We start from the raw sequence: 27,974 nt of genomic DNA on the forward strand, positions 1-27,974 counted from the left end.
GAATTTACTGTACTGTCCACATAATGAAAAATCTTGATAAAATACAGAATATTCTTCTGTCCTCTCAAACACTGCTTACCTGGTGGACGTGTTTTGATGGTGAGTAAATAGAGAAGGAAGTCCTGACAAAATGCTGTGGAGGTGGGTGGTAACCTGTGAATCAGCCTGAGAACCAGCATCTGTGAGATTGTGCTACCAGGAAGTGTGTGCTCAACTAAACCTATACAGGTAAAAGTCCACTCCACGGCTTCTGCGTAGGTCATCAAAATCCTGTGGACACTTTGTATTGTGACAAAAACAAATCAAACCCCGAAGGCAAAATTTCTTGAAGTGTGCGTCCAACAGTTCATGCAGGTTGACCTCCGGTGCTCAACTGGATATTATTGCACTCCTCACTACGTACAGGGAAATTCCCATGCACTTTTAGCCAGAATTTCATTGCTTTACACAACTGATAAAAGCCAGAGATTAAACTCACATAAACATAAACATCCTCTTCAGTTCCCCATAAAAGAAACCCATAATTTTTGTAGGTTATTTAATGCACAGATGCTCTGTATCTTGCGATCTGGTAACACATCTTATACTATTTCCCTTTTTATCTCAAACATGCACTCTAATGCTTCGACACCTGAAATGTACGTTACTTGTCACAAGGATAAAGCTATAAAGCCTGTAAGAAAAGTTGCACAACGTTTTCTTTGGACCTGGAGAGAAATTAACACTAATGAAATTATTAGGGTTATCTCAACCTTCAATTATATACCAGACATAATGCACGGAATGACACAAACATGGAGGAGGCATGGATGTTCAGGGAAGTCTAACAAAGATGGATTTTAGTTCCTTTTTTAGAAATGTAAGATGCAGTGTTTTTGGAGCAACTAAAACTCTGCATCATCAGTTTTGACCAGACTTCTTTTAATGCGTATTCCACTACTCCCCCACTTTTTATTTAAGAGCAGTTCTAAATTGTTGAATATCTTTTAACCATTTCAGAGTAGCTATTTAATTTTCCTTTCTTTTTTTAACAATCTCACATAACTTTGTAGACAAAGGATTAAAAGCATTGCAACAAATTTTTAATATAATAAAATTATATAAATTCCTAAAAAGCAAATATTAATAAACACCTAAATGATATATATATATATATATATATATATATATATATATATATATATATATATATATATATATATTTTTTTTTTTTTTTTTTTTTTTTTAATTTTTTTTTTTAAATGTGAAATATGAGGGAATGAAATAGGAAAGGGTACAATAAAATGACATATAATCATAAAAATGTTAAAAAACAAACAAACAAAAAAACGTAAAAAATGTATTTCAAAACCACCAGACTATGACGGAATGAAATAAGAAAGGGTACAATAAAATGACACATATTCATAAAGAATTCAATAACTTAAATACATATTTTAAAACCAGTAAACTATGACGATAACTGTGACCGAACATCGTGCAGTGGAGCGAGCTGAGGTGCGCGCGGACCTGTCGCGCTGTCCACATTCAGGAAGTTGTCTCTGGGAAAAGCTGTGTTGTCTTTCCTGACGGCGGAGCGTCAACTCCCAGTCGACCGAGACTGCGAGGTTAATTGTTAGCTAACAATATTTTTTCCCCGTACATAGAGACTTTGACTCTATCAGAAAGGGGGACTATGGAGGTCGACTCAGGTAAACGGAGCTCTTGTCTGGAGGTATCCTTACTAATCAGCCCGGTTAATTAAAGCAGACTTCAGCATTAGCTAACCAGCTAGTAATGCTAGCCTCAAACTTACTACGTTAGATGGAAAAGCCGCTAACAACAGGCTAACAACTTTGTCCTGGTGGTTAACGATTTCATAAGAAAGGGTGTGTGGAGGAGCCTCGGTCACAGCGTTTAGTGAGCTGTTTACCGTGTTGAAACTCCGCTGTTGGCATTTTTTTTCTTTTGCTGACTGCTTCTTGGTTAGCCATTGTCTGGATGAGTAGAACAAGGGAGTCAAAAGTAGTCTCTCTCAGTGTTTTGTTGCTCTCTTTGGAAACCCACACGTTCATTTCCACTTTTTAACACGTTTGAGCTGCTCTGTCAGAGGTGACGGTGGCCGCTAGTAAATCATAAACAAACCACCCCCTTCCCCAGGATTTCTAGTGATACTGGAAAGGCTGGAAAAAGCGAAGGAAATGAAACTGATCTCAAATAGATCCCGTCCAGTCCGAGATCCACATGCTCCCATCAGTTTACAGTAGACCCTTCGTCTTTTTACATGTTTCTTCCCTTTTTTTACAGTAATAGAATCCAATCCAGTGATTGATCGAGCTGACAGTCAGGTTATCCAGCATTCATTACTGGCTTACAGATGCATGGGCAGATAATGAAGTAATGAATAGGCAAACTACCTTATTAATCCAAACATGTGTGGCATATGTTTATATTCATGGCTGTGTTTTATTTGGGAAACTTGTATGAATTTTATGACAGGCCAAGAAAATGATAAAGTGTTTTTTCAAGGCATCTAACCAAATAATGACACTTATGATGAATGGGGAAACATTTCAAAACCATTTTCTAGTCTTTCTCAGTTCTCTGTCACAGGACAATATCAGTCCCCACAGGTTAGGATTACTACAGTTTGAGTTTTAACCATATTGCAACTGTTGTTGAAAAGCTGGTATTGAATTAAACGGTAATGGCTTTCAGCCACAATTTACCAAACATATTCATCCATCTTTTTAAAAGTCTTCTACACTGATCGGAGCGGGAAAGTCACCAGTAACCCCCTGCTGGACCAGCTCCCCAGCTACCAGTCCCTGCTGTACCGCAGGAAGTCGTCGACCGGTGCCACCAAGCGAAGAAGCAGCTCTAGAGCTCGACTCAGCTCCTCTGGCAGTGGGAAATGGGGCCTGAGCACCATCAGCAAACAGGAGGAGAAACAGAAGGGTCAGACGGAGCAGAGACCCATCCGGGAGCTGGCCAAGTGCATGGCCGAGAAACGCAGAGACAAGTAGGAAAGACCTCATTATCGTATCCTCACCAGCCTCTTGAAAAGAGATGTTCAACTGATGGGATCCAAAATATTCAATGTTTAATTCATGTTTTCTGTTCACTATGTAAAAGGTGTGATATTATGCATGTTCTCAGCAATCAGTGCGTTTGACTTGTCAGTACACAGCGCCTGGAGGAGGCTCGAGAGCTCAGCAGTTGGAGCCAGTTGAGGCGAAGCACCCGAAGGTATCTGAGGAGGCTGAGGGATGATGGTCAAGAGTGGCTGAGCTCCCTGAAGCTGTGGAGGGGAGACATCCACCTGATAGAGGGTGAGGGGTGAAAATCCATCTTAATCCTCAGTCGTAGAGACGTTTATGGATTTCTGCTCAGGATGGCCAACATGAATAAACAGACTAATGCTCTAACAGAAGTTTACCAAGCGTTGCTCTGAACTTGATTTCTCACTCTCGTCTCCTTTACATTCAATAGGGATGTTTGGCACCGGGATCCTGTCTTACTTCTCCTTCCTGCGCTTCCTGGTCATGCTCAACTTGATCATCTTTCTGCTCATGTTCAGCTTCGTCATGTTGCCCATCATCGTTGCCCCCAGCGCTTCAGGAAATGTCACCTACAAACAGAATGATGGTGAGAGGACGCTCGCTCGTTTCGTCCCACTGAGCACGAAATGTTCCGAAGCTTATACTTTCCTGTCTTTCCCCACAGGAGGTGTGTGCAGCGTGTATCCAAGCAGCGCCCGTCGCGGTCTGGTCATCTTTCATGAGCACATCACAGATCTGCTGTCTGGTGGAGTGAGTCCTTGCACTTATCATTTAATGCTCTCTGAAAGAAAACAAGAGTTTGCATTTGCTCTCCTCGTTCACCTTCTGTGCTCACTCTGTAGGGCTTTCTGGAACAGACCTATCTTTTCTATGGCTACTACAAGGTGGACAAAATACACTTTCCAAAGGTCACTTACAATGTGCCGCTGGCCTACCTGCTGGTCACTGTAGCCTACCTGTTCCTCAGTCTCATCTGGATTGTAAAAAGGTACCGAAAGGGCAAAATCATGAGGAATTGAATTCATTAAACAGATCAGTCTCTGATTAACTTTTCTTCAAGGTCTGCCACAGGATTCAAACGCAACCTGGTGCAAGATGAGGATCGCTTTCAGAGCTTCTGCAATAAGATTTTTGCCGGCTGGGACTTCTGCATCACCAACGAGAACGCCTCCAAGCTGAAGAGAAGCAGTTTACTCTATGAGCTCAGGGTTAGTTGATCGTTCCCCTCCAATGTGATGTTTTATAGGACAGAACTTAGCAGGAGAAGTAAGATGAGATCAGTGGCTGTGTACATGCTGAGGGAGTCCATTGTTGAAAATGTTATCCACGAATGTCTACCTGCCTCATTCTAAAACGATCTTTTCTTATATCCCCAGACAGATTTGGAGGAGGAGAGGATCAAACAGAAAATAGCAGATCGCACCCGCAAAGAGAAGTGTCGGATTTACCTCATCCGCTTCCTCCTCAACCTCTTTGTCATTGGTGTTCTGGCTGGTTGCTTCTACAGCATTTATGTAGCCACCGTCTTCTCCCAGGAAGCCCAGATGAATAATATAAAGGTAAAGAAACGATGCTGATGTCCTTTGAAGGTCTTTTCTGGTTACTCTTCTGTCTGAGTAACGTCTCGTCACGACTAGAAGCTCCATTCAAACTGTTCAAACATTTTCAGTCACGCTTTTTGCTTTGCTGCAGGAGAATTTCATCGTGGATCTCATCTACGAGTATTTACCCTCAATTGTTATCACGCTAGCCAACTTCATCACCCCCCTCCTCTTCTCCATCATCATCAATTATGAGGACTACTCGCCTGCCTTCGAGATCCGCTTCACCCTCATGAGGTACAATAGACTTCCACTCATTGACGGCTCACTCATCTGTTCTCTGAACAGCAGTGTTGTACTTGAAAAGTACAATGACTCCAACTTGTAAAAGGAAGATAAGACTGTGTGGCCAGAAACACTAAACGGTCTTTAAAAACGTGAACTTGTTTACTTTCTTTCTGTCTTTCTTTTTCTTCCTCTTCCTTTGTTTGCAGGTGTGTCTTCATGCGGCTGACCAGCATTGGAGTTTTGCTCTTCTCCCTCTGGTCTCAGATCACTAAATGTAAAGAGGAACCATGCATCTGTGGCTATAACCACTTGCTTTACTCTGTAAGTCATTTTCCTCCATCCCAGTAAAACATACAATGATTTCTTGTCATGAGACACAGATGCCAACATCAAACTCACTTTTATCTCTGTCAACATACATACGTTTCCTGAAGATATCTAATGGGTGTAAAGCTATTACAATGTCATTTTATAACGTTAATTAAGTGGGTCTCTGTCACTCATTTAGCCTTTCATTACACAGTATCTACATATATGATGACATATGGTGGACATCAGGATGATCTGATGAAATTCTTCCCTCCAGTCTCATTGTGATATATGTTACTGGTGTTTTCTGTCTCCCTCTGTGTTATGTCCAGTGTTGGGAGACCCGTGTGGGGCAGGAGATGTACAAACTCACCATCTTTGACTTCATCATCATTGTCGCAGTCACCATCTTTGTGGAGTTTCCCAGGAAGTGAGTCCTCAAAATGAACATCTTTATTTCAAAAGAAGTTGAAGTAGTCTAGTTTTGCAGATAAAATGTGATCATGTAATGCCATTTCAAGATTTATACATTTCTGAAAGGATTCAGTGAAGTATGTTAAGCCTTTCTCAAGTGTGTGCGTGTCATCCCAATCAGTTTTCTAGCCTTTAGGTGGAAGTATGCCTCATCATTTGTTCTTTAGTCATTTGTAACAGTGTCGTTCTGTTGCCCTGTCCTCCTCAGGCTGATAGTGAAGCACTGTGACTGCGGTCTGGCGAAGTGGTGGGGCCAGCAGGAGTTTGCTATTCCTCAGAACGTGCTGGAGATCGTCTACGGTCAGACCATCTGCTGGATCGGCACCTTCTACAGCCCGATGCTGCCTGCCATCTGCACTATTAAATACTTCTTTATCTTCTATATCAAAAAGGTATTTATATATGTGTGTGTATGTACATGGGTCAAAATTAGAGGAAGGGTTTCCCGTGTTACCTTTCTGCTGCTTGTTCATAGGTCTCATTGGTTAACAACTGCCGTCCAGCCACGCGTCCGTTCCGGGCCTCCAGCTCCAACTTCTTCTTCCTGGTGGTGCTGCTGATCGGCCTGGCTCTGGCCTGTCTGCCTGTCACTGTTAGTGTGGCACAGTGAGTAATGCTCTGTTGACTCAGTCTGTTAGGTGATATCATATCTGCTCCTCTGCAGCTTCAATCGAACCCTGACTGTTGAATCGACATCAGAGCCCAATGTTTGTCTCATGAGTTTTATTGTTGAATAGAAATGGAGACAGGATGTTTGTCTTCTCTGTCCTCTGCATTGATCGCTCTTTGCTAATGCCTCCATGTTTCTCTTGAGGTATACACTCATTCATGCATCCTTTGTTGCGTAGAATAAACAGTTCCCAGGCCTGTGGACCATTTGTTAATTACAACACCTCCTGGGAGGTGCTGCCAACTACAGTATCCCAGCTGCCCAGTCAAGTCCAGACACTCCTCTACGCTCTATCATCGGAGGCCTTCGCTGTCTCCTTCTTTGTCGTTACATGGTGCGTGTTTCTGTCGGTGTTCCAGCATTGATCATCATCACAAAATTGATGTTTTAACTGTTGGTGACACAAGTGCTCTGTCTCCCTTTGGTTGTAATTTAAACATTTTAATTTCTCCCCTGTAGTTTGGCCATGTTTTATGTGATCGCACTAGCTGGGGCTCACAAGAGAGTTATTAACCAGCTAAGGGAGCAGCTAGTCATGGTAGGTTCACTCAAAAATTCATCTCTTCATTTCATTTATTTGAACTTTTTTTCTTTTCCGTCTCTTTTCCAAGTGATACATTGACCATGCCTGATCATCATTTGAGTTAATACCAAAATCTGGATCTACTATCTGTGTGTCATTTTGTTCTCCAGGAAGGCCGTGACAAGCGTTTCCTGATCCAGAAGCTGTGCCAGGCCCAGAAGCTCTCAGCGGTCAAGTCCCCGGTGTCCATATCGCAGCCGCGCAGAAGCAGCAGAAGCAGCAGAAGCAGCCCCAGCTACCACACCAGCTTCTCCAATAACTTCAATGAAAGTGTGTTCCTGGCACACCCGCCTCCTGACTCCTCCACGCACGTGTGAGGCAAGGGCCGGAAATTATAGAGACAAGACTGGACTGACCGACTGGAGTAGAAAACTGTTTGAATTCATATTGTAGATTTTCTCTTTCTTTTTTATTGTAAAAACACTACACCTTGGGAGCTTTTATGGGCCTGCTTACATTGATGTGTCTTCTCAGTATTCATTTGTTGACAGTTTGATTATTTTAAAACTATTAAGAAACCACAAAGTGTTCTTAAACCAAAACAGTCATTGCTGGTCAGATGTTTTTGTGGTGCGTTTCCCTGCTGCCATCTTTTCCTTCTGAGAAGGATTTACTTTAACCACTGGAGTTTGAAAAGCCTTTCTGAATTTTATGCACTTTAAATGCATTAACGAACAATACTGTTTTCTTACTTTGTTAACTTTTACATTTACAGTGTGTTCATCTTAGGTGTTTTTACATCTGCGTTTATCATAATTAATTACTCCGAGGTTGCATAATAATGCAAAGAACTAATGCATTTCAAAATGCTAAACTGGTACCCTGTTCTCCTTTTAACATTACTGTGACTCCATTTTTTATTTTAAGATTTCATTTCCCAGTATCTCAGTAGATACAGTCGACATTGTATACACTTCCTGCATCAGTGACCAAAACAAGACAAGAAAACAGAACAAAACCTACACGCGCACATTTCTTTTTTCCAGGAGGGTGTGTGGATTTCCATTTCACTGTATCCTGTAATATATCTTGAAATATGCAAACTGAAATTAAATTTCACCAGCAATCCCTCTGAGAACCAATGTTCTGTATCAAAACAAAGCTTTTGAATTTTGCAACAATCCTACAAGATCAAAAGGTGAGCGGGGAAAGTAAGCAGCACTGTTCTGTGCCCCTCTAAGTAAGTTATTTGCATAAATCTTTGATCCAAGATATTTATTTAATTCTTATTCAAAGTTTCGGATGGTGGGTATGTTTGTACTACAAATGTTTTAGTCAGATACTGAGAGGAAATGCTGTTCTGCTTTATTATTAGGCCTTTTATATGACTGTGGTGCTTGCCTTTAGTATTAAACTTAACATGGTGAATAAATATCTTGTCAAATACTGTTTGTTTTCCGCAGTCTATTTATTTGGTTTTCTATTTTGTGTTTCTGTTTTGACTTCAAAACGGGCATTGACATCAAGTCGTACCTCCTCCAGCTCAGCAGGGGTCGCTGCTCCCGACACTTTGCTCGCTGGATGACAGCAGCTCAGCTGGTACGGAAGCGGAGGCAGCGTGCTGTTGCTCGGCTCAGTGAGAGATCAGTCAGCCAAAATGTTGAGAATTACCATCCGGGCAGACATGGGAGCTCTTTGGGTGTTATTCTGTATCACCTATTCTCAGTTCTTGACCGTGTCCACCGATGACATAGTGGTGGCATGCGGGGGATTTGTCAAATCCGACGTTGAGATCAATTACTCTCTGATCGAGGTGAGAGTGCAATGCTAGCAGCGAGCTAACAGCTAGCTGGTTTACACAGTAAGCCAGGTTAAAGGTTAGGCGGAGACTGAATGGTAGTTTGAATGAAATAACCACAACCGTAACGTTTATCTACGTTCAGAGATGTTGTGTCGGTCGCTCGCAAATATAAATGAGAGTAGTAAATGTATTTTGACATCTAGCCATCTGCTAGTTTGATAATTTTTCATTTTTTTCGCTGTCAGGGTTGACTGAAAACCCATATGTGATCTCACATGAGCGTGTCTTTATTTGTTTCTCGTAACTTCTGTCTCTGAAACCTAAAACCTGTTGACGAGTAGCACGCGAAGTGCTCACCGTCAGTCCTAATCCTGCTCATTCACAGGCTCCAGGGTCTTAGCCTTTTGGCTAATTGGTTAAATGCACTAAAGCCAGATAGAGTGGTCTGTTTGGTGATGACAGCTGAAAGACACGACTCAACCAATTTGCCATTCAGCTCAGTATTTAAAGCATCAGGAGACTGAGGCCATGTTTAGTACTTAAAAATACACCTAATGACCAGTTTCTGCCTTCTTTCATGCACAGATTAAACTGTACACCAAACAAGGTTCCTTGAAATATCAAACGGATTGTGCTCCGATCAATGGCTACTTCATGATCCCGCTCTACGACAAGGTATCAGACTCACTCCTTTCAATACTTTTAAGTCGTTAATTCACTGATGGCGATTGTAATCTGTGCATTTGTCTCTTTTACTCAGGGAGACTTTGTTTTGAAGATCGAGCCTCCTCTTGGCTGGAGCTTTGGTAAGATTGTGTGACAGCTTGTTCAGGAAATGCAAAGACAGCATCAGAGGTTGTTTGCATTATGGTACTGACTTTTTTCTTTTTTTTTTTACTCTCCTTAGAGCCAACCAGCGTCGACCTCCATGTGGATGGAGTGAGTGACATCTGTACTAAAGAAGAAGACATCAACTTTGTTTTCACTGGCTTTTCAGTCTCAGGAACGGTGAGAATGAAGGATTTTCTGCATCATTAATGCAAATATTTTGTCGTGATTACCTCAAAAGCTTATCTGCATCTAAAATGGGGTTAAAGGTTACATTCTGACTGACATCAGAAGGTGTTGGAGATCAACTGTACAACAGAATGAGGTTCAGCTCCTCGCACATCAGTGCTTTGTGTGTCTGTGTGTGTGTGTGCAGATGACTTTCCAGTTCTTATTTATGCACCAAAGACCAGAAAAACCATCCGCATTATCCAGCCCTCTGTGAGCGCGTTCTTGGAAGAGTGTCAGCCTCGGGATTAATTCATGTTCTGAAATATCTCCCTGCTTATGTAATGTACTCTGCATTGTTCAGGTTCTGAGTAAAGGCCACCTCCTGGGTCCAGCTGGAGTGGAAGTCAAACTCAGCCGAATGGGAACAGAAGAGAAACTCCAGAGCGTCGTCACACAGCCTGGGGGAAAGTAAGCGGCTCGTGCCTTTCTGGCTGGTAGAGTTTTACATCGGCGTCTCTGCACTAAACATATTTAAACATCATTTAAACATGTCTTAAGTTGTTTTCCTTTTTGTCTCCAGGTATACCTTTTTAAAGGTACTCCCTGGAAGTTATGACATCACAGCTGCCCATCCCTCCTGGACGCTGGAGCAGGTTGGTAGCTTCACTTCAGTTTCCATTCGTCCATGTCCACAGCACAGACTACATGGAGACATGAGTGAGGCAGATGTGATGTCACCCATGGCTTTTTTCAAGGGGGGGTTGGGTTTGGGTGTTCTTCTTCCTCCAGCCTGCTTTATTTACTGGAGCTGAAAGTATTTGATCAACAGAGCGGAGCTGTGGAGCGATAAGCTGGCAGAGTTTCATTAATTGAAAAACAAATGCACCAGGTGACACACAGAAAGTTTAAGTCGCTTTTGGGACCATATTGGGAACATATTCTGGAAAATATGGATTAACTCTGTATTGCATCTGTTTGAATCTCCGTAAGAATGGAAGTACGGAAGCCCTGAAAGGCAGATTTTCTAAGTCTGATCTAAATAGTTCAAAAAGATGAAAAAAGTATAATCAGAATTATTTTTTTATTGTTTAATTTGTATCCTAAATAAAAAAAGTGAAAAGAGGTGAAAAAGAAAGTTTTGACACTTTTTTTTTCACTTTTTGTTGAAACTCATTTTGGCCACAAGAGGCTGAAGTGCACCACACACGGGAAAGTTTGACTTCAGGGCTTTCTGACAGAAAGGCTGATGGAAGTCAGGTGACGTGGTATAAAGAGCGATAAAGCACACGCATGGACGAGCTAGTAGCTGATTACTGGGTCAGTTAGATTTAGGAAAACATTGTTTGGATTAAAGTCGACCATTGACAATGTTAACATGCGTTAAAAAGCCTTTCTGGCAGAAAACTCCTCCCGTGTGTGATACATTTCAGCCTCTTATGACCAAAATGAGTATTACAACAACAGAACTTTCTTTCCTCACTTGCCTCTCAAGGCTTCCGTAAGAGAGAGTCAAGATCATTCGCAAGATCTTTCTGTGATTTCCTTAAAATCTTCCTTACATTCTCCAACAGATAGATAAGTTGGTTATTTATTCTTAAAACCTCATTTAGATCATTTAGAACACACATGCATACAGTAAATCACCCACACAGACACTGTTGAAACATGAGAAATGTACATTAGTAGAAACCCATTTGGCTCAGTATATAAAGAGAGCAGCCCATAATGATGATGTAAAAAGATGGATTAAGGCACTCGGAGGAGACCTGGGACAGATCAGCAGGTTTGTAGCTAATGATTTCAAGCTGCAGTCAGATCAGACCTGTGTTTGACTTTCCCATGCTCGGGTATTACCTGAGTGGTGTCATTACGAAAGCGTCATCTCAGAGGTCTTTTGAGCTCAGTATCACTTGAGTGTAGAAAATGATTCACCCACTTGCTCAGCTGATAAGGTTCCCTGTCAGGTTAGCTGGTTTGTAACAAACGATGTCCAGCAGTAAGCACGCTGCTCCTGACAGGCCCATTATTCCAGCCCTCAGCACGGCTAGCATGGTGACCTTTGCCATCTTCCTATAGAGTACCACCTCAGTGCACGTCTCCAATGCCAACGCCCCGGCCGCCGACCATCTGGTAGTTGGAGGCTATGATGTCTCGGGGGAGGTCCGCAGTGATGGAGAACCCATGAAAGAGGTCACCTTCCTCCTGTACTCAGCCACAGTCAAGAAAGAGGTACACCAACATTATTTTACATTTTCAACAAGGAATCAAACTAGATCCTGTTTCCACTCTCGCAGAATTGCTGCTTTATTTTTGGCATATCTTGGATTTCTCTATGAATTCTAACTGAAATAAGTTGCATCACTCCATATTTGTTGGTGTGTTTTCAGGATGTCAGTGGCTGTAACACATCCCCGGTGGAGGGGGCAGATTCTGGGGACGGCTCCCTGGTCTATATATGCAGCGCTCTGTCCAGAGAAGACGGGACCTTTGTCTTTCCCTCACTGGCCAGCGGCGAGTACACTGTGGTAAGCTTTCTGTCCAAACCAAAAGAAGGCTGTCCACATTTCTAATCTCACTTTACAACTACAACAACTAGTATGTCAGATATATAGAAGATGCAGTTTTTCCTGTGACTTCTTCACAATAAAACCCACCCCAAGTTTTGGCAGTTGATGGCTTTTATTGTGAAGCAGCAGCAGGAAATGAACACTGCTCTTATACAGTGTGAAGAAAGTGAACATTAAACAGTGAAGCTGGTGTCAGTGAGATAAAATGACACTGAACTACATGCATGCCTCATTTCCTGTGAATCCTTCATGCTTAGGGAGGCAATTTGTTTGTTTTTTGCAGTTATTGCGTAGAGTTTTAATAAATATATCCACAGATGGATACATAACAGTTCACTTGAATGTTTATTGGTTATTTATTTAATTGCCAAGAGACTTATTTTTCATCTGATGTAACAGAGTAACGCTGAAAACAGAATGTCAGACTAAATTTGTGATTCATTATATACCACATAAATATGTTGGACTGTGTCACATCATGCTTTAACCAAAACTGCAGAATGTTTCTCTGACATGTCCCCTTGGCCATCCCAGGCTTACGCAGGCCATTTGAACCAAAGTGGGAATGGCAGACTCCACCACTTCCACTAAAAACTACTATAATTGGAGATAATTGCTTGTATAAGTCGATAGATAGATATCAAAAAATAGGGTTTGATGTCATGACATTGTAACTTTAACCTGTGCAGTGCATTGAAAAAGTGAATGTCATTATTTCTGCCTCTCATTCTGCGTTTGTGACGTCCTTCACTTCAGGTGCCTTTCTACAGGGGAGAAAGGATCACATTTGACGTCGCTCCCTCCAGGATGAATTTCAAGGTGGAACACAACAGTTTGAAACTGGAGGTAAAGCATCAAATCATACTGCAGTTTTTCAGTATGAGTTTTAGCATGTTGTGTTTATCTTGAGAATGTGAATACATTTCATGCGTGATGCCACGTTTTGACGTGTAATGCTGTTCCTGTTGTTTTTCAGCCCATCTTCCGTGTCATGGGCTTCTCTGTCACAGGCCGAGTTCTCAACAGTGTTGGTGGGGAGGGCGTCCCTGATGCCTCAGTGTCTCTCAACAACCAGATCAAAGGTAACCAGAGCAGAGGACTCCACGCTTTACTTGCAGTGCCAACAACCAAACAATTGTGTGAATGCTCAATGTGTGTTCAGTGCTTCTCAGTCCTTTACACATGTTCATGCCTGCTTTGCTATTCTGCCCTCGCAGTCATCAGTAAGGAGGATGGTTCTTTCCGGTTGGAAAACATGACGGCTGGTACCTACACCATCCGTGTCAGCAAGGAGCTCATGTTCTTTGAGCCAATCACAGTGAAGATCGCCCCCAACACGCCCCAGCTCCCTGACATCGTCACAGCAGGGTTAGTCCGGCTCGCATACATTTTCCCATCATGATACATGCTTTGAAATTAATGAGAGACATTGAGCTTCAGCTCGACTTTCATTATTACCACGCTGCTGACCAGCTTGATCTGAGTTCTCATGTCGCTCCACACAGGTTCAGCGTGTGTGGCCAGATCTCCATCAGTCGCCTGCCTGAGGGCATGAAGCAGCAGGGCCGCTACAAGGTCACTCTGACACACCAGGACCAAGACAAGGCCTCCAGCAAGACCATCGAATCCGATCCACAGGGGGCCTTCTGCTTTCAGGCCAAACCTGGAGACTACAGTGTGCAGGTCGGTCTAACATTCACATTCACCCGTTTGACTTGAATTTTAGTAGTTTGCCCACAGGTTTACTACTTAAATGCACATGAAGGTTCCCTCCAGCTGATTTCCAACATTTGTCGGTTGAAACCATAACATATAAGAGTATTCAAAAAATAAGTCAATAATATTATACCAGTCGGCTTTGAGATGTTTTCATAGATATAACTAATTTTGGTGCTTATATAGTTGTATGTTTTAAAACTTGGCTTTCTACAAGATGACTTTGGTTGTACTTCATGTATCCAGGTGTCTCTCCCTGAGGCCGAGGTGAAAGCAGGCCTGGCTCTGCAGCCTCAGGCCCTGGAGGTCTCCCTTGTGGACCGTCCCCTCACAGACCTACTTTTCACCCAATTCATGGCTTCTGTCTCCGGAAAAGTCTACTGTCTCGGTAACGCACAATTCAAGGCGGCTTCAACCCACAGAAACATTCCATCTTTGTGTATATTTCCACATAAACTGACCATGTGTCCTCTGGTTGGCCTCCAGCTTCCTGTGACGACCTGTCGGTAACCCTGCAGCCAGTGAGTCGACAGGGAGAAAGGAGGGCGGTGTCTCTGTCTGGCAGCAGTGACACCCTCAGCTTCTCCTTTGACGGTGTTTTACCTGGGAAGTACAAAGGTCAGGATTCACCACCAGCAGCTTACATTCATAATGATAGTTGTGGTATTTGTTCTTTCATTCATTTGGGGTCAATTTGAGCTGTTGCAAATTAGAACTTGGTGGTTGTTATTTGTTAAAGTTATTTTAAGAGGATAACAAATGCAGAGTCAGCATGCAAGTTTTGACTGGGCGACCTCAAGCTAACCATCGTGCATAAGGGGATTCCTCCATTCCATGTACATTTCCATTCAGAGACCTCACTAATTACTCTCTAACGATTGTCGGGAAATCAATTAGTAATTACCAGATTTGGATCATAATTGGTGTTAGCAGCTTTCAGGAAGCCCACATTATTCAGCCAGTCTTCCTCTACCTTCTGGTGCTGCATCCATCTCACTCACCGTTCAATACAGACAATCTGTTTTGTGTGCCTGTGAGCCGTCTGCACACACAGTGTCTTTGAGGCATGTTTACTCAGCTTGTAGTGTTCCCAGGCCCAAGCAGTGCGAGTAGATGACTTTCTTCAGCATTTGTTCATAGATGAGACAATTAGAAGATCTTCAGTGTGAATGCCTGACCTTGGCTGGAGTTTACACATTTAAGCCTTGTCAGTGCAGACGCTCACATTTCTGTCTCTGTTGCTTTTTGTCTGTTTATTCATGATTTGTTCTTCTCCATCTTCGCACATGTCAGTGAGCATTTCCCACGAGGAGTGGTGCTGGAAGCATAAGTCCGTGGAAGTGGAGGTTCTGGACTCCGACGTCTTGGGGGTGGAGTTCAGACAGATTGGCTACATCCTGCGCTGCTCCCTGTCCCATGCCATTACTTTGGTCAGTGTTTCAGTCCCAGTGGCCGCGCCTGGTGCGTGCTGTAGCAGATGGCGGCTCGTTCCGCAATCATTATTTCAATTCCAACTAACGTGTTTTTCTGCACAGGAGTTCTTCCAAGATGGCAGCAAACCCGAGAACGTCGGCGTGTACAACCTCTCGAAGGGAGTCAACCGCTTCTGCCTCTCCAAGCCTGGTGAAGTTCATTCTCCTGACCTCTCATTAGCTAGACACAGTATGAATTAGCATATCTCGAGAAGAAAAAAATCTCAGCGTACCAACTGTTCCCTTGTGCATAGTTAGAGTGCAGCGTTTTGAGCCAAAAGGTCTGTGTCAGACTTGCCTAAATATAAAACTGGAGCAAAGTAATTAATCAACCAACAATGGCTTGTCCAGGTGTTTACAAAGTCACCCCCCGCTCCTGCCACCAGTTTGAGCAGGACTTCTACACCTACGACACGTGAGTAATGAGAAGCCGTGTCCATTTGTTTCTGCGTTCGCTGAATGTTCTGCCTCTATTTAGTTCAACCAAGTGACTGTTGTTCACCTGTGTCCAACAGCTCAGCCCCCAGTATCCTGACCCTGACCGCAGTGCGGCATCACATGACCGGGCTCATCACCACCGACAAGATCCTAGACGTCACAGTTACCATCAAGTAATGAAGAACTGGCGTGACCCTGCGTGCTAATGCTAGCTGCTGTGCACCCTTCTGCAGATGTCCAGCTAAAATGCTTTTTGTTTTTTTTCCTGCCTCCCCTCGGTCAGATCGTCCATCGAGAGCGAGCCGGCGCTGGTGCTGGGACCCCTGCGGAGCCTGGAGGAGCAGAGGCAGGAGCAGCAGCTGCAAGAGATTCAACTGCGCCGTCAGGAACGAGAGCGCCGCGCTGCTGAGGAGGAAGGCGGAGCCCGGGATGACAGCCCTCCCATCCAAGAGAAGGCTGATGAGCTGACAGGCCCCTTCCACTATGAGTTCTCCTACTGGGCCAGGTTGGGGCCACTGCATGTCCACTGCATTTTTCACTTCATGCTCTGTGCTCTTAGCAGTGCCCATGAGGGCCAAAACAAAGCTGTAGCACGTTAAAAATTCAAAATCAAATTTATCAGTTTTCTGAGAAGTTTGTTCTTTAACTTCCACTTAAGCTGCCCACATAGCAGAATGTTAAGCTCCTGACAGGACGTTTATGAGCGAAAGGCCCACTGTGGAGTTGACGTAAAGATCTCTGTTAAAGTTTTACGTCCACGGGCGTGTAACTTTTTGACTTTTCATCAAAAAACTAGATGTTTTTGCTCATCTTTGGTGCTGATGTGAGTCACCTGAAGTTTGTCTGTGGAGAAAATGAACTGGACTTTTACCTTCAGCACACTGGAACCTCAAATAACTCCTTTCACTTTGCAACTTTATTGTCAGTGTCTGGTTGACATCCACTAATAATAACCACGAAGTCTAAGAGTCTGTGAAGGGCGATGAATCAGTGTATATTATGTGACTGTGCAGGGCTGGAGAGAAGATCACCGTGACACCCTCCTCCAAGGAACTGCTGTTCTACCCTCCAGAGGTAGAGGCCACGATCACTGGAGGTAAGTTCCTTCACACACACTGTCATCTATCAACCCTTCTTTATCTGTTTGCGTCTTTGTTATAGCTGCTTCTTAAGTCTTTCATTCCTTGCAACACCAACAAGCTAAAGCCATTGCACTCTCCACAGAGTCGTGTCCAGGTCGACTGGTGGACATCACCGGGCGTGCAGGTCTCTTCTTGGAGGGCAAGGTGTCACCAGAGCTGCAGGGCGTGGAGATCTCCATCACGGAAAGAGGAGCTGCTACACCACTCATTACTGTGGCCACTAACGAGATGGGAGCATACAAGTATGAGAACCCCACACTTAAGTTGAGAAATACAAATAAAGTACATGGAAATTAGAGGGAGGATGATCCAGAGCCTGTGACACAAGGAGCTAATTAATAAGTCTAAATCAGAGTTTTGTCATGCTGAAAGGAAAAAGAGTCAAGATCTTAACAAGTCATTAATATACCAAAGGGCCTGTCCATAAATACATTTGAACCCCTAAAGAGGTGTAGGACCAGCAGCGATGTGTGGGTCCTAGTTAAAACTCTGGCAGTAATGTAATTTGCTGTTCTAGCCCAGAGGGTTTTAAAAAAAAAAATGTCTGTGTTAGTGCAGGTCAGCCAAACAGACTGTTAAATCACAATCTGTGCGTGAGAGACCAACCAGTTTGTGCAGGCTGTTTAAAAGGACTTCAGGGTAAACACTGTCGACGGGGCCGAGAGCTTGGAGTTCATGAAGTGCTGCGTCTGTACTGTCTGTGCATGAAAACCAAATGGAAAAGTTTGACTTGCCCTGTTTGTTAACACTTGTTTGGTTGGTCTTCTCCAGAGGTCAAACAGCCACGTGAGCGGTCATAACTCATATTTGAACCCACTGACATGTGTTGCTTCTCCACTTATCAGATATATGCTCATTGAAATCCAGAACTTGCCAGAGAATCGTCACTTTTCAAAGTTTTCTTCAGTATCAAATGAATCCCATGATAGCTGTTTGTACAGACACGGGTAGGCTGCTAGCAGGAACTGCTAATAACTAATTCAGCGTATGTTTAATGGTCCCAAAACGTAAACTGATAGAGGCTTAAAAATCCAGAAAGGAAGTTTTTCCTCGCCACTGTCGCCAAGTGCTTGCTCATGGGGGAATTGTTGGTTTCTTTGTAGATAAAAGAGCTTGGTCTGTACCAGCTCTATATGGAAAGTGTCCTGAGACAACTTCTGTTGTGATTTGGCGCTATACAAATAAAATTGAATTGAATTGAATTGAATTGAATTGAAAAAATGTTTCGGCCCCCAGCTTAACTCCCTGAATACATAGCAATGTTACATTTGCTGTATGGGCATTATAAGGTTTGTCTGCAGTTGCCTTGAGCCCTGAACAAAAAGTAGTTCTTCACAGGCAGCAAATCATTATTCATCAACTTTGAAATGTCAGTGTCAAAAGTGTCATTTTTATTATTTATTTTTGATTCATATTAGATGGAGTTCTGTGTTATTATGTCATTATCATATGTATGCCATTTGGTTTTATATGCTGGCTGGTATGCACCCTGGAGACGTGCAGTCCTGACCACCTTTCTCTGCTCTCTTTCTGTCAGTGTGGGTCCCCTCCACAGCAACCGGCAGTACGACATCACTGCCAGTAAAGAAGGCTTCGTCCTGAGTCCAGTGGAGGGAACCCAGGGAGATTTCAAGGCGTTCGCTCTGGCTGGTGTTACCTTCAAGGTACATGTGACCAGCCTCACTGGCATACATCCCAGTTACATCTCAGTAATCCCCGGTCACTTTAACGTCTGCTGTTATTATATATTACTATTTTAGCACTGAGTGCCTTAAAATTCTAGCTCTTTGCACACATTTACTACTCTCACTAATTAGGTAGTTTAAGTGAGAATATGGAGTGACATGAAGTGTTGTTAGTTCTACTGTATGTTTTCACAAAATCTAATTAATAGAAATCATCACGATGACCACTGAATCGGTTTTCTGCTTTTCTGTGTGTCACCTTGGTTAAAAAGGTCTGCAGTTATCTACAGCAGCTCTGAGGTGCAGACAAAAGTGTTAGTTTCCCCGTTTAGAGTGTGAAAAATTCCTTTCAGAATTTTTTGTGCAGCATCAATAAAGAGTTTTTATCCAATTTCTTCAACCTCATTGTATCCACAGTTTGAATGATTTCAAGTTTTTTTCTGTGCTAGTTTTTGCTTCATCACAGTAGACATTTAGTCCGACTGAAGGGGTTGAACCTGTTACCTGCGAGTTCATCCACAGTTATAACACTTTTTCAATTAAATCTTGACACCCTCATGTAGTGTAATATAAGCAGCTTCCCTCTCTTTCCCTCCGTGCTTTAGATCAAATCAGAGGATGGTCACCCCCTGTCGGGTGTCCTCCTGTCTCTGAGTGGAGGACAGTTTCGCTCCAACCTGCTGACCCAGGACACTGGCCTGCTCACCTTTAATAACCTGGTAGGGATCCAGAAATGTATTAATTTGTCTTCTCTGTCGTAATGTTCTTCCAGCATGAGTCTGCTGTAAAGTTGATTGCAGGCGTGCTTTGACTTGTGGTGTGCTCGAGCTAACGTACATATTCTTCTGCTCTCCGTTTGATATGTCCTCTCCTCAGAGTCCTGGTCAGTACTACTTCAAGCCCATGATGAAGGAGTTCCGCTTTGAGCCGGCATCTCAGATGATCACAGTGGAGGAGGGGCAAAACCTCAGTATCGATATAATTGGTATCAAGACTGCTTACAGGTATACAGATGTGCCCTGTACAGTTAAGCTCTGTAGAACTTCCTGATTCAGTTTCCACAACGTGCTGCTCAGATTTTCATTACCCTTTGATGCTGTTGCTGTTAGACTAGACGAGGGTCTAGCTCCACTAATGTCCATAGCGCTGTAGAGTCTGATCAGGGTCACGGTCTTGTTACTGTCCTCAGCTGCTACGGAGCTGTGCAGTCTCTGAGCGGGGATGCAGAGAGGGATGTGGCGGTGGAGGCAGTGGGACAGGGAGAATGTAGCCTCTACAGTGAGGACACCGTCACTGATGAGGAGGGTCGCTTCAGACTCCGGGGTCTGCTGGTGAGTACACTGGGAAGATGTTACAGTCAGGCTGGAGGGTTGAAAACTAAAATGAATACAGTAGCTAATGGACTGTATGTGATTTTACAAAGCAATGCTATACTCGTCCTGTATCTTCTAAGCCTTTCTACTGTGCACCTCATATGACTTAATGGATGTAATGTTTCCTTGCAGCCGGGTTGCAAATATCTAATTCAGCTGCGAGCTGAAGGCAATGACCACATTGAGAGGGCCTTACCGCAACACAGAGCTATAGAGGTAAGAAGCAGATGTATGTAAGGTCCACAAGGCTTCACAGCTGGATGATGTGTGCAGTAAACAAATGTTGTTTTTGCAGGAGTACAATTAGTTCAACAATTATAAGAGCAGTTTAGCACTGCACTCCCATACCATTGGACTCACAACGGACAGTTTATAAGAAAGCATCAAAATCGATGAGATATTGTCTTTTTTGTTCTTGTCAAAGCCAAAAATTCTGAATTCAATTCAGCTGCCGGCAAGTCAGTCGTAGATTCGACTTTGGCATGCTAGTAGCTGCTAACGTAGCCTCGAGCTGCTAGCCGAGAATTAGCATAGATGAGCGGCCTGTAGAGCTCTATTAAGATCAGAGATTATTATTCAGACTAAAAACAGCTGCAGGGTTGCTGCAGCAAAAGTTGAGTCTGGGTCAGCTTTCTTGCCTGACGACCCGGCGTTGTGTTGCTGCGTTGGCACCACGGTTGCATCAACACACTGGCCTCATTGAAATGATCTGTTGATGAATATCATGGGCTATGATCCAAAACTCCAGAACAGCTACTAAATGGACCTTTTTATGAGATAGATTGTTCAGGAGTTGAACTGTGAACCTCTTCTAAAAGGCCCTTCTTGATCCTGCAGTCCAAACAGTTACACATTTTCAATGTCATAGCATTTTTAAAGGTTGTTTCGTGGCGAGCACTGAAGGCTAGATACAGGAGGGTATGGAAAACTTTTGTAATTCAATTGTTAACGTAACTGTGGGAACCCTGTGATTATGACTTATCAGCAGCCTTATCACATGGGGCTTTTCTATATGCAGAACAAAAGCAGCGATAATCCCATTGCAAGTTTAAACCTCTCTGTTCATAATTTTAACTTGTCTGAAAAGTGCAGACCCCCTAATCTCTGTGGCAAGGCAGGAAATGCCTTAATTCCACTTAATTCTCTGTTATTATCACGCCGTGTGACTTGTACAAAGCTTTATCCGCTGTTCACATTTGCTGCTTTCTGAAAGAGTGCAGGGTTGTATCTGTACATTAAGCTCTGCCTTCCCTCTCAGGTGGGCAGCACTGACATTGACGGGGTCAACATCATCGCCTTCAGGCAAATCAATCAGTTTGACCTCAGTGGAAACGTCCACACGTCACCTGAACATCTCCCAACACTATCGGTAGGACCTCTTGGCATATATTACCCCTGCTCTGCAGTCTTACATGCATTTCTGTAGTTTTACTCAAAGCTTTACTACTTTTTCTCCCTTTTCTTTCCCCAGGTGAAGCTTTACAAGAGTGACAACCTGGACAACCCAATCAACAGCGTCTCTCTGGGACAGTCCCTCTTCTTCCACTTCCCTCCTCTGGACAGAGATGGAGAGGTATCTGCTTGGAATTTGGCTCTCAAAGGATGTCAGACTTTAAGTGGTTATAAGTCTCTTCAGTGTTGACAAGCTTGTATATTTGACTGAATGTATGGACGGCTGTAGACTTGACAGGACAGGCTGTCGTTGGATCTAAAGTCACCTTCCTCTCTCTGCTCCAGAGCTACGTGCTGATGCTGTACTCCACGCTGTCCCGCTCCCAGTATGACTTCACTCTGCCTCAGGTCACCTTCACCTCCAGCGGCTACCACAAACACGTCACACTCACCTTCAACCCCACAGTAAGATGCACATGCTTTTTCTTTGAGTTTACCCTGCCCAATGTCTCAACGCCTGTTTTCTGTGCTGGAATATTTTCTTTTTTAACACCAAGAGCGACAGGATTCCTGGCTTATGGTGAGGCGTACTGTGGCAGGTTTTGTCTTGGAAAGCAGTGTGGATTGTGCCTTTTCTCTGCGGTTGTCTCATCCCTGTGGGTGTGTTTCTGTGTGTTTTCCCACAGCGTAAAGTGCCTGACCAGGATGTTGCCCAGGGCTCCTACATAGCTCTGCCCCTCACACTGCTGCTCCTGTTAGCAGCGTACAACCACGAGAAGGTACGTAACCACCTCCACCTGCTCTACACAACACATCCAAAGAGCTCTTCTTGCTTGACAATTTTTAATTTTTTTAATGTATTTAGTTGGAATAAACCTCACTGGGATTTGGTCTTATCATGCCCAAGCCTGAAATTTGGAAGGACATCAAGAAGAATGTCCCACTTCCTGTTGTTTTGATGTTTCATAATCAGCACTTATCCATGTGTTAATTCCTCTTAATCACTTTTTTCAGGGATTTTCTTCATATTTCAAGTCAGAAACAAAACAAACAGCATTTGTTTAACAGCGTTTGCCGACCTGTTTTGCAGGTAATCCCCCTCCTCTTACAGGTGGTGAATCGCATCCAGGGAGTGAGGAGCATGGCCCAAGCCAGCGGGGAAATGGCTGCTCTGGACGAAGCCAAACGTCAGGCCAAGAGACAGAAGGCCAGGCGCACATGAGGACACAACCACGGCTCACCTCAGACCACATCTTTGCACGCTAAATAGTGCACTCGCACGCATGGCCGCAGCCTCAGAGAGCACTGTGGGTTCACTCATAGAGTAGATGTTTGTCCACAAGATAAACCTCTTAACGCTTGGCTTTGGCTAATTGTGTGTGCCCGTGAACTATTTAGCTTACTGAGATGTGATTTGGCCCCAAGTGAAGCCTAACACGAACCACTCAATGCGCATTACCACCTCTTCATCAGCCGTTCAGACTCACTGGACTGAGCGCTGACATTTTACTGGTCGTTTTCTTTCTTTCTTTTTTTTTCCAAAACACTCAATGTCTAAGAAATTTGTCAGTATTTGTGATAGAATATGAGCCATTTTTATACCTTTGTAATTTATCGAGGTCAACTCAAGCCTTTTGCGTGTGCTTTGAAAGCACCTGAATGCTTTCGATATCAGTTCTAACAAAGTTTAGGACTCATGTCTTTCACCTGCTGGCATTAGGGGTCAGTTCAGACAATTCATGATGGGATTTTCTTCAGAATGTGGCTGGAATTTAATGAGATCGAACCATAGCCACCAGGTTTAACTTACAGGTGATTACAATTAGATGAAATTAGAGCCAATCAGGCTCTGAGCTTGTGAAATGACTAAAAAATGGTGTAGTGTGTGGAAAAGAGTTGTGGTTGTAGAAATATTTGAAAATGTTCAAATGACGTTTGTGTTGAAATTTTTCCTTCATTGAGTTTACACCAGGGCTCTCAGAAAAAAGCAGAAAACTGTCCTGGTTTGAGTTCGAACCCAGAAAAGCAGAGTTAAGTCACAGAGTGTTTTTAAACTCGCCGAACTACAATTTTTTTCTCAATATACAAATAATTTTTTTAACAAGTCTACAAAGAGTTGAAAGAAAGTGATTGAACTTATTTTTAACTTCTTTCCACAAGCTCACAGTCTTTTTGACCCTGATTTGACCCCGTAGATTTGATGTAAAACTGAATCAGCCCTCAACATCACAAACAGGGACTGATTCTGTAACTGCTCACTGTGATTGAGCGACAGCCAAAGACGCTGACGAGCTAATAAATGCTTTGTGCTGTTGTCAGCCACGTCGTGTCACTTACATGCTAAACACCCACGAGTTACTGTAATGCACTCCACTTCTGATGGTATTTTATAAGCTGTTAAGTGCGATGCAAGATTGACTTTATGTCAGTTTCTCCTTTAGCTCAGGAAAGTGGACAGGATGCTGGAAATTTGGGTTTGAATACTGAACGAAGAGAATTCTTTTGTTTTTGGGTGAGGTGGACTGGGGTCAGGCTGGAGGGGTTAACTGATAGCTGATTAATTTATTAACATATTTGTAATTAGATGTGAATGTAAACTTGGTTTGTGTTTGGGGAAATGTCCTTCAGAAGTGTGCTTGTTTTTTTTATGATGTGTCAGATGAAGCGTGTGACAAGCGTGTGTTCTAAAGACAACCTGCAGTTTAAGAGGACAGAAATGAGAATACTTACAAAGGGTCTTTCGTGACCTTGAGTTAAAACTTGGAAAGACACGGCAGATTTGTGTTTTCTTAAGCTCATTGTCTTACCATCCAGCTGTGTACTTCACTGAAAACTCTGGACCCCAATTATTTTTCTGTGTTTAATCCATCTGCTCTCAGTTGTGGCTGGATTTCGATGAAAGATGAGAAGTCCACTGACTATTTACTGACTTGAAAGGTATTCCAATTAATCCACATGTAGGGGAGTTGATTAGTTTGGTTGGGTTGGGGGGTGGTGCGGCGGGGGAGGGGTGTAATTGTCATTTGGTCAGAATCTGTTTTGAGGTTTTTTTTTTTGTTTTTTTTTTGAGATAATAAAGTTTGGAAGGAAGGAAAAGTGACTCAACTGTTTTGTGGTTTTGCCTCTAGGGGGCAGTGTAAGTTTAGGCATGAATACTTACAGATCTCATCCTATATTAAAGTACAGCACTTACATACTATATTAGTTCTTGGTTAAAAAAGATGTGAATTACTCCTGCAAAATCAATGAACACCACCCTGACTCTCATTATTCCCTCCCTTCAGCCAAGCAGCATATGGTATAAAATGCTTTAGGCCACATTAGAGTGCAGGAGGACAAGCTGATTAATTGATAGATTTCAGGTTAAGAGAGGTTAAAAGAGTAGAGATGTCACTGGACTGAGTTTCAGCCTGAATGTTGTGCTCTAATGTGGTCAGGAAGTGGAAGCATGAAACACAGCAGAGATCTTAATAAACTACAGTAGGCCCAACTCCACTGGATTGGATAGAGAGCATCAAATGAACACCAGAGCTTATGGAAAAAACACTTTTGACTGAACCTTCAGGTAGGTAGGATCACATGCTGTGTTGACCAAACAGTGGCTTGTCTGTGTGCTTAAGTGTTAATTGGGGGGGGGGGGATCAATTTCCTGACCAGCTTCCATTGTCGGCTAATAATAGACACATCATTTATCAACAGTATGACCACAGGAAATTACATGGACAAACTCCTGGTGTTAGCTGGAATGCAGCTTGGTGGCGCCGTGAGGTCGGCTGGGTCGGAGCTTGCTGCTTGCTATAAATAATATCGTTGTGGCAGTTCAAAATATCCTGAACTCGGAATTAAGCGGAAGTTTATTGAGTGTCTTTGAAAGTTTCTGCCCTTTTAAATCTGGGACTAGTAACATTGCGGATGGCTTCACTTCATCCACTTAGGTGTGCCACTTCCGGTGCTACCACCACGTCTTATGCTGGGACACGTGGATGGGACTTTGTGATTGGCAGTAATTAAACCTGTATTTTGTGCTATAATGTGAAAATGTCTGCTATGAAAAAGGTATGTTTTTGACCACAAGGGGCAAATACTCCAAAATAAACTCTCAGAAACACAACCCTGATACACCATTTGCTTTTTAAGCTGTTGCTGTTTACCAAGAGTGACACAGAGCAGCTTAAGCATCCTGCTGTGGCTGTGGTTAGTCCAATATTCACGAGCATTTTAGTTGGAAGTCTGACGAACTAAAGATGAAGGATTGAGAACAAGTAAGCAAGCAAAGTTTATTTATATAGCACTTTTCGCAGACACCGGTCACAAAGTGCTTTACAGTTACACAACATTAAAATCAAATAACAGTCATGTATACATACAATCATATATAGCACCACAAAATAAATAAATGAATAAAATAAAATAAAATAAAATAAAATAAAATAAAATAAAATAAAATAAAATAAAATAAAATAAAATAAATGTATATACATAAAATACACATAAAATATACAGTCATACAAGAAGCATTAAGAAAGATGTAAAATGTCAGAATTTATCCAAACGCCTGTAGTGGGATTTAAAGTGTTTTTTAAAGCTATCCACAGAGTCAATACATCGCAACGTAGCTGGAAGGCTGTTCCAGAGTTCTGGAGCTGCACACTCAAAAGTATGATTGCCATGAGTTTTGAAATGAGTCCGATGATGATCTTAATGCTCGGCCCGTGGTTTAAGGGTGCAGGAAGTTGCTGATATATTTTGGAGCCTGGCTGTGTAGGGCTCTGTAAGTAAGCAGTAAGTTGAGAGCAAGTACATAAGCCAGCTGCAAAAGTTCAAAATGCCTTGAGGCTGCACAGAACTGACCTGTGATGGAGCCTTTTGATTGGATGTGAATGTCAAAACAGGCGCGATGTTCTAAGGTTGCTCTGTTGTTCTGGCCCTCTACTGTATATTTTACTGTAAAATGCAGTGTATTAGGCTGATTGTGCTGCTGCTGTTCATCTTTCAGAGAGCTTATTTCCTCTGTTACACAGGCTTCTTCTGTTCCTGGTGTTCGCAAGTCAAAAATGAATCTACTTTAGTGTATTAGAAATAGAATTTACGTATAGAAAAGCCATAACAAGTACTACTTTTTAGCTTCATTTAGCTTGACACATACTCTTAAAATGTGTGCTTCTGACTAGATGTCATTAAGTTCAACATAAATGTATTAAAATGAATATACTAATTCTGCTATACTTAAAGTGGTATTTCAAAGTACTTACAGAAGGTGTACTTTATTCTAAGTGTATTATAAATTCTACTTAAGCATACTAAATTACAAGTTCTTGACAAGTATACTTATTTTGCAGTATTTGTAGTACATTGTTAGCACGTTTAATTAAAAATGTACTTTCATTTCACTTCATTTGTAAGTGCATTTCCAACACATTTGGGATATAATACAATTTTACTGCACGTATGTTTTGAATGCTAATGGATCATGATTTTGTGTACTTCAGTCCACTCAAAGTTTGTAAAAGGTTTGCGCCGATTTAGAATACTATTACACTTCAAGTATACTCAAGTATTACTCAAATGGTACACAAGGACTACTTGAGTACACTTCAGTATACTTGAAGGTGATACAACAGGTACTTTCTACATACTTCAAAAAGTATGACTTAAGTATAATATTTTCCCTGGGTTTTCTGTCTATATCTAAGATACTGCTATACTGGATTGCAATGTTTGAACACTTAGTCATTTAACATAAAAAAAAAGAGTCAATTTTGTTTGTATTCAACAGCAGTGAAGCTGTGACAATGGCTAATACTCATGGGCTGTGTTGACATTGTTTACTGCTGATGAACACACTCTTGTGCATAAATGAAATAATTCATGATGACAATATCTCATGTGAAATATCGTATTTACACAACAAGATGCTGAGCTCATATTCACATCCACTTCACAGCCCATGCAAACTGTATAACCCAGCATCTCTCACTTGGAGTATAGACCATATCCTCTGATCAGTTTGTAGATATAGATCTGAACTACAATGGTTGTATGTGTGTCAGTGTGTGTATGCGTGTGTACACTTGAAAGATAAATGTGTGTGTTTTTCCAAGTGTATTGCACCAAATTCAGGCGGTAGTGGTGAGAGGGGGAAGGGAATCAAACTATGATCGAATGGAGCCTTTGTACAAGTAATATTCATGGATCACATGTGACATGAAATCCACAAAGTGAAATATTTTAGCGAATTTCTTTAAAGACCCTTAATGAGGGACCAGGGAGACGTCTGTCCGTTTAAGGTCTTTTTCTGCTATGATTCTGTTTATTATTCTCATTCCTGTCTGTTCCAGTTTGAGCTTTAAAAAGTGAACTGGTGCTCCTTTTTGCCCATCATTATCTCTCACCTCTCCCCTCAGCATTGTTAGTGTTTACCTTCATCCCTTTCCTCCGACACATTTTAGACGCTGCTGTCTATGTAGCTTATGTGGATCCATATTCCCTGTCCACCTGTTTACAGAGGAGCGCCGCTGTCTGAGTTCTTGTCGCTCAGCCTTT

The 27,974-nt window shown here is 42.5% G+C and overlaps 2 protein-coding genes across 2 annotated transcripts; both read left to right on the forward strand.

Moving 5' to 3' along the window:
* Positions 1 to 1,525: 1,525 nt before the first annotated feature.
* LOC139340202 (transmembrane channel-like protein 7) lies at positions 1,526 to 8,294 on the forward strand. Its single transcript, XM_070975926.1, has 16 exons — positions 1,526 to 1,691; positions 2,737 to 3,001; positions 3,163 to 3,311; positions 3,472 to 3,627; positions 3,706 to 3,791; positions 3,884 to 4,029; positions 4,102 to 4,249; positions 4,418 to 4,600; positions 4,734 to 4,879; positions 5,077 to 5,191; positions 5,512 to 5,609; positions 5,862 to 6,045; positions 6,129 to 6,259; positions 6,502 to 6,657; positions 6,783 to 6,861; positions 7,017 to 8,294. The coding sequence occupies exons 1-16, from the start codon at positions 1,676 to 1,678 to the stop codon at positions 7,221 to 7,223; spliced, it is 2,265 nt and encodes a 754-aa protein (XP_070832027.1). The 5' UTR covers positions 1,526 to 1,675; the 3' UTR covers positions 7,224 to 8,294.
* A 175-nt stretch (positions 8,295 to 8,469) lies between these two features.
* Positions 8,470 to 24,530, forward strand: nomo (nodal modulator). The gene is made up of 31 exons (XM_070975912.1): positions 8,470 to 8,659; positions 9,233 to 9,322; positions 9,408 to 9,453; positions 9,555 to 9,655; positions 10,008 to 10,114; positions 10,227 to 10,299; positions 11,723 to 11,875; positions 12,034 to 12,171; positions 12,970 to 13,059; positions 13,190 to 13,295; positions 13,431 to 13,581; positions 13,719 to 13,896; positions 14,176 to 14,317; positions 14,416 to 14,547; positions 15,223 to 15,359; positions 15,465 to 15,552; positions 15,753 to 15,816; positions 15,917 to 16,012; positions 16,123 to 16,344; positions 16,853 to 16,935; positions 17,064 to 17,223; positions 18,519 to 18,645; positions 19,272 to 19,385; positions 19,543 to 19,670; positions 19,856 to 19,997; positions 20,172 to 20,255; positions 21,298 to 21,408; positions 21,511 to 21,612; positions 21,777 to 21,896; positions 22,118 to 22,210; positions 22,522 to 24,530. The coding sequence occupies exons 1-31, from the start codon at positions 8,504 to 8,506 to the stop codon at positions 22,651 to 22,653; spliced, it is 3,666 nt and encodes a 1,221-aa protein (XP_070832013.1). The 5' UTR covers positions 8,470 to 8,503; the 3' UTR covers positions 22,654 to 24,530.
* Positions 24,531 to 27,974: the final 3,444 nt, after the last annotated feature.

This window comes from Chaetodon trifascialis, chromosome 2 (assembly GCF_039877785.1).
Source record: "Chaetodon trifascialis isolate fChaTrf1 chromosome 2, fChaTrf1.hap1, whole genome shotgun sequence".
NCBI lineage: Eukaryota > Metazoa > Chordata > Actinopteri > Chaetodontiformes > Chaetodontidae > Chaetodon > Chaetodon trifascialis.

Excerpts from the sequence above, each read along its gene's own strand:
- LOC139340202 (XM_070975926.1), top strand. Across the intron at positions 4,250-4,417 it reads GTTTACTCTATGAGCTCAGG|ACAGATTTGGAGGAGGAGAG; the intron begins GTTAGTTGATCG and ends TTATATCCCCAG. Across the intron at positions 4,880-5,076 it reads ATCCGCTTCACCCTCATGAG|GTGTGTCTTCATGCGGCTGA; the intron begins GTACAATAGACT and ends CTTTGTTTGCAG.
- nomo (XM_070975912.1), top strand. The coding sequence starts at position 8,504 with ATGTTGAGAATTACCATCCGGGCAGACATGGGAGCTCTTTGGGTGTTA. Across the intron at positions 10,115-10,226 it reads GTCACACAGCCTGGGGGAAA|GTATACCTTTTTAAAGGTAC; the intron begins GTAAGCGGCTCG and ends TTTTGTCTCCAG. Across the intron at positions 21,897-22,117 it reads CACTCACCTTCAACCCCACA|CGTAAAGTGCCTGACCAGGA; the intron begins GTAAGATGCACA and ends GTTTTCCCACAG.